The sequence below is a fragment of the Zootoca vivipara genome, chromosome Z (assembly GCF_963506605.1).
Source record: "Zootoca vivipara chromosome Z, rZooViv1.1, whole genome shotgun sequence".
Taxonomy (NCBI): domain Eukaryota; kingdom Metazoa; phylum Chordata; class Lepidosauria; order Squamata; family Lacertidae; genus Zootoca; species Zootoca vivipara.
In genome coordinates, this window is record NC_083294.1 from 21,721,208 (window position 1) to 21,727,207 (window position 6,000).

At 47.1% G+C, this 6,000-nt stretch overlaps 1 protein-coding gene across 1 annotated transcript in view; it reads right to left on the bottom strand.

The window, feature by feature from the left end:
* CHIC1 (cysteine rich hydrophobic domain 1) overlaps positions 1 to 3,074 on the bottom strand; it is a 28,692-nt gene extending 25,618 nt beyond the window's left edge. The window contains exon 1 of the mRNA XM_035113513.2: positions 2,807 to 3,074. Within this exon, the coding sequence (XP_034969404.1) occupies positions 2,807 to 2,982 (176 nt within the window). The 5' untranslated portion in view covers positions 2,983 to 3,074. The remainder of the gene's footprint in view (positions 1 to 2,806) is intronic.
* Between the last annotated feature and the right edge of the window lie 2,926 nt (positions 3,075 to 6,000).

The following is a 6,000-nucleotide window of genomic DNA, read 5'->3' on the forward strand; positions in this document are numbered from 1 at the left end:
AGGCTGGACTAGATGAATCCCAAGCCGGAATTAAGATTGCCGGAAGAAATATCAACAACCTCAGATATGCAGATGACACAACCTTGATGGCAGAACATGAGGCGGAATTAAAGAACCTTTTAATGAGGGTGAAAGAGGAGAGCGCAAAATATGGTCTGAAGCTCAACATCAAAAAAACCAAGATCATGGCCACTGGTCCCATCACCTCCTGGCAAATAGAAGGGGAAGAAATGGAGTGAGAGATTTTACTTTCTTGGGCTCCTTGATCACTGCAGATGGTGACAGCAGTCACGAAATTAAAAGACGCCTGCTTTTACAGGAACATCATTTGGCATTTCACTTTGGAGCTTTGAATTTATGTTAATCTATCTTTGCAAGCTACCAGTACTGCAAGCTACCAGTACTGAGGAAGCCTGACCAGGGCGAAACAAGGGACATACCCGGGAACCTTGTCTTGTTTATGGACATTTTTTTTGCGGCACCTGGTACCTATCGAATATACTGCTGCCACCTTATGAACTTTGGCTTGCCACGCCCATTTGCCAATTGGACCCATTAGTGTTTTCTCTACAGCTGCCGCACACCTCCTCTTGTGGTACTCTTTGACTATCTCATTCATTTTGGACTGAGTCCTTATCCACATTTTAAGTTTGGGGATGTGCCTTCGCTTGTTGATGTATGTTGTTCTCATTTGAATGAAAAAAATTATTGAACCTAGTTTTGTATAAGTTTTTGAATATTCCATTATAGCCAGTTACGTATGTGTATAGCTTAACTGTGTTCGTAACGAAGGTTTGTGTTGTAGTCTTGTATGTGGAATTAAGATTGCCGGAAGAAATATCAACAACCTCAGATATGCAGATGATACAACCTTGATGGCAGAATGTGAGGCGGAATTAAAGAACCTTTTAATGAGGGTGAGAGAGCGCAAAATATGGTCTGAAGCTCAACATCAAAAAAACCAAGATCATGGCCACTGGTCCCATCACCTCCTGGCAAATAGAAGGGGAAGAAATGGAGGCAGTGAGAGATTTTACTTTCTTGGGCTCCTTGATCACTGCAGATGGTGACAGCAGCCACGAAATTAAAAGACGCCTGCTTCTTGGGAGAAAAGCAATGACAAACCTAGACAGCATCTTAAAAAGCAGAGACATTACCTTGCTGACAATGGTCCGTATAGTTAAAGCTATGGTTTTCCCATAGTGATGTATGGAAGTGAGAGCTGGACCATAAAGAAGGCTGATCACCGAAGAATTGATGCTTTTGAATTATGGTGCTGGAGGAGACTCTTGAGAGTCCCATGGACTGCAAGAAGATCAAACCTATCCATTCTGAAGGAAATCAGCCCTGAGCGCTCACTGGAAGGACAGATCGTGAAGCTGAGGCTCCAATACTTTGGCCACCTCATGAGAAGAGAAGAATCCTTGGAAAATATCCTGATGTTGGGAAAGATGGAGGGCATAAGGAGAAGGGGGTGACAGAGGATGAGATGGTTGGACAGTGTTCTCAAAGCTACCGACATGAGTTTGACCAAACTGCGGGAGGCAGTGCAAGATAGGAGTGCCTGGCGTGCTCTGGTCCATGGGGTCACGAAGAGTCGGACACGACTAAATGACTAAACAACAAGTTATGATAGCATGACCAGATTGTTTGGAGCTGTCAGTTTACTAGTCCTCCAGGCCAAATCAATCTACTTTTACTTGCCTCAATAGTGTTTTATATTCCTCTTTTCCCTGGAGGTAATATAATTATAGGCCCTCTCCCCATCCCAACTTAGCAATTAAAAAAAATTAACAGGGTTTTTGTTCTTTTTTAATGCAACAATAAGATAGACAGCCATAACTGAATCCCAAGGCATCGAAGGGGATGTGGCAGGTGTCTGTGCTGTGGGGTGAGGAGTTGTGCTTATACAGTATTTATTGTAGGTTGACCACAACCTTTTCAATGAAGCCTCAGTGTGGTATCTCCAGATTTGCTCCATTCCGCAGCAAACCTCAACTACGACGTCTTTTCCCCCTTCCAAGCGGTAAAATTGGGCACTTGTCATGTATCCATTATCCACACGTGCGCGTATACATTTGTACTCCAAACACCTTCTTATCTGAAAGCCCTTCTCCCATTCCCAGCCCGCCTCCTCTGCTGCACGAGGATTTGTCGGAAAAAGGGCGACAAATGAAAACACAGTACAAAGCTGCTCATGTGGATCGCAGGGCCCTAGTGCCGAGTCAGATCTTCCAGGAGGGACCCTCCGCATAACGATATTCCAGGAGAGACCCTCCGCATAACCCTCCCGAGCCGCAAGCACTTCCAACGAGAATGAAATGAAATGTGCTGCTGGAAGGGACCTCAGCACCTCCTCCTTCGCAAGGTCTCATCCCCAAGAAAGGAAGAAAACGAAAAGGGGCTGCACGAGTGGCTCTCTACATACACTCAGGGGCTCCCTCCATAGCTGTCAAGTTCTCCCTTTTTTAAGGGAAATTCCCTTATGCTGAATAGGCTTCCTTCCTCGCGAGAAAAGGGAAAACTTGACAGCTATGGCTCCCTTTGCTTCACGGAGTTTCGAAGCCCCTGGTGAGCTGAATGAGAAAACTGCGCTCTCTGCACTCCCTCAGAGGCACCATTGGCGCCAGGCAGGCCTTCAGCCAACGAGCCCAAACCCCTCCTCCCCCACAACCCTCACCCGCGTCACCGCCGCCCTCCCCTTCTTCCCGCGTCACCGCCCCCTTTCGCCCCGCCCCCTGCCCAGTCCCGTCAGCCAGCAGCCGCCCTCTCCCTCTCCCCGTCACCCCCTCCCCAGGTTCCTTACACAGTGATATGCCCGGCGCCCCTCACAGCCACGGGTTCAGGCGTGTCCCGGGGCCGCGGCAGCTCCTGACTTCTCACCACAGTCTCGGACTCCTCCTCCTCCTCTTCTTCGTCTTCCTCCTCCTCCAGTTCATAGATAGTGTCAAAGTCCGCCATGTTGGGGAGCAGGACGCTCATGGCCCCCCCTCCCTCTCCGGCTCCCGATCTGGAAATGCGCGTGCGCCCCGCGCGCGGGAAGGGGGGGCTGGTTGGCCCAGGTTGGCGGCAGTTAGTCGCTGGCTCGCGGGAGGCCTGTGGGCATGCGCCGAGTGGGGCTGCCGCCGCCGCCGAAGTTTTTGGAGGCGAAACCGAAGCTGAAGGCAGTTTGGAGGCGGGGAAGCACCTGAAGAAGTAAGAGGTGGTGCGATTTCGGCTGCCACGACCCACATAGCCTGGTCCATAGCTGCCAAGTTTCCCCTTTTCTCGCGAGGAAGCCTATTCAGCATAAGGGAATTTCCCTTAAAAAAAGGGAGAACTTGGCAGCTATGGCCTGGTCCTGTGAATGGTTTCCCGGCTTTCTGGGTTGAGAAGTTGTCCTCATCACCCAGCAGTGGAAACACGCAGGAGGTTTGACAAGGGATAAGGAGTGCGGAAAAAATCGTAGGCTGCCCTCTCAGAAAGAAGTGTGGCAAGTCAGATGAAAGTAAAAAGCAGCCAAGTGAGAGACTGAGCTCCTTGCCACGTGGAAGAATGAAGTTTATTCGTAAAATCCACAAAATACCCTCTAAAGGCAATGGTCTTTAAATTATTAAACAGAGACTATACCTATCTGTATAAAAAGCAAGTAAATACAGAACCCCAACTGCTAAAGAAAGGGCTTGTGGGAAAATGGATAAATAACCTCTTCAAGGTCTCCACCTCACAAAGCGATGAACAATAAAACTATTAAACAAAAACAAAAACCCAGTAGAAACCACTAATGTTAACTGAATTGCTGTATCTTTATTATTATTTGGTTCACTTAACACTGTTAAATGCAAGAGAGGGAGAGTTGGCAGCAACTGAGGTGGAAATGTGGACTGCTGTGGCAAAACTTGCATCACTGTTCATGAGGAGAGGGAAGAATAGAGTGCAGTCCTTTGTACAGGATCCACTGGTTGTGGACCTATAGGATTTGACAAAAGTCCTGCTATGACAGCAAAACATAATAGTCTGCCACCAGTGGAATATTATATATATATATATATATATATATATATATATATATATATATATATATATATATCAGTGAAGGTATGTTGACAGAAAAGAGGGAAGTCAGCAGCAGCATAGAAAAACACCCTGCATCCAAGAGATTGCCAGTGTGATTTCCAGCAGGCAATAGTGTGCTTGCCAGTATCTCCTACTATGGCACTTGCTAAATGGTTCAATAAATATTGCCTCAAAAATCTACAGAGCACAAGACACTGTTTGCTCTTCCTGCTTGGTTCATGTTTGCACTGGCTTAGCATCCTTCCTTAATGCAGCGTTTCTCAACCGCTGTTCCGCGGCACACTAGTGTGCCGCGAGACGCTGGCTGGTGTGCCGCGACGTGCGGCGGCGAGAAGGGCGATTTGCATTGTCACATGCCTGGTGGCCGCCAATAACAAGCACTGACCCGCCGGAAAGCAATATTTCTCCTCCTCTTTCCCAAAGCTCAGTGCAAACGAGCCTGGCGGCTGCCAATACACAGCGCTGACCCGCCAGAAAGCAATATTTCTCCTCCTTTTTCCCAAAGCTCAGTGCAAACGAGCCTGGCGACCGCCAATACACAACGCTGACCCGCCGGAAAGCAATATTTGGCAAGTGTTTCTTACAGTCATAATTATAATATAGGGCGGCACAGAGTTAAATTTTTTAACTTTTTAAATGGTGGTGTGCCTCGTGATTTTTTTCACGGAACAAGTGTGCCGTGGCCCAAAAAAGGTTGAGAAACACTGCCTTAATGTGCCCACATTTCATTAGGTGTCAGGATTAGGCACCTACCATCCCTTCTGTATTGCAGAAGACGCGTATAAAAAGCTTTCATCTTTGAGTGCAGCTCACAGTGGCTGACAATGGTGCCTTTTCTTCATTAATGGTGGAGGGTCATGGCTGCACCATTTTGTGGGCCCCGTTCCTGCTCTTTTAGATGTGGCAGCTATTTTGTGTGATGTCACACATCCCACAATAGCCAGTTAGTTGTGCCACACACCCACAGCAGCTGTTATGTGACCAGGGTCTACTGCACTAATATACCCATTGGCCTCCAAACATTGGTGACTCCTATTTGATGTACTGTATGTTACACTCCTTACTAAGGTCAGCAGTTCAAATCCCCGCGACGGGGTGAGCTCCCGTTGCTTGGTCCCAGCTCCTGCCAACCTAGCAGTTCAAAAGCACGTCAAAGTACAAGTAGATAAATACGTACCACTCCTGCGGGAATAGAATAGAATAGTAATTTATTTGCCAAGTACTTACATACTTGGAATTTGCTTTGGCTAATTTTACAATGTAAACATACTTTATACAAAATATCTGTTAAATATCTGTGAGGATCGGAGTGTGCAGAACACTATTTCAAGCAAAGAGGAGCCACTCCGACTGCGCCTGGAGCTTTCCCCTTCTGTCCCTGTAGTGACTTCAGAACAGGTTGAGGTGGTTGTTGGTGCTTCTGGCGCCAAGTGAATTGCTCTAGTTGATAATGCTTGACTTTGCTATAAAACTGATTCAGGTCGTTTGCCAACTTTTGACTCTCCGGAGCAGAAGAAGTTGTTCTCTTATATTCAGAAATGTTCTGTAAATTCTTCTGAAGAGTAGCTGGGACATGTTTGAGAACTGAGTCCGAATCATAGGTTCATTTTGCCACTATAATCTCCTGCGTCAGTGTGCTCCTAGCTTGGTTGTACAAATTTCTCTCTCCTTTCCGCGAACCCTCCTCTTTAGCATATCAGCGTTTCCTTGAGTTTTCTTGATTAATAAGGTGCAGATCATCCATTTTATTGTCAAGTGTGTGAAGATTTGAGAGGTATATAGATGGTAAAGCCGATCTCATTCCTCGCCTTTGTAGCTTAAAGCGCTAGCACGCATTGGTAAACGGCATTTCTGTGCGCTGCTCTGGTTCGCCAGAAGCGGCTTTGTCATGCAGGCCACATGACCCAAAAGCTGTACGTCAGCTCCCTTGCCCAGTAAAGCGAG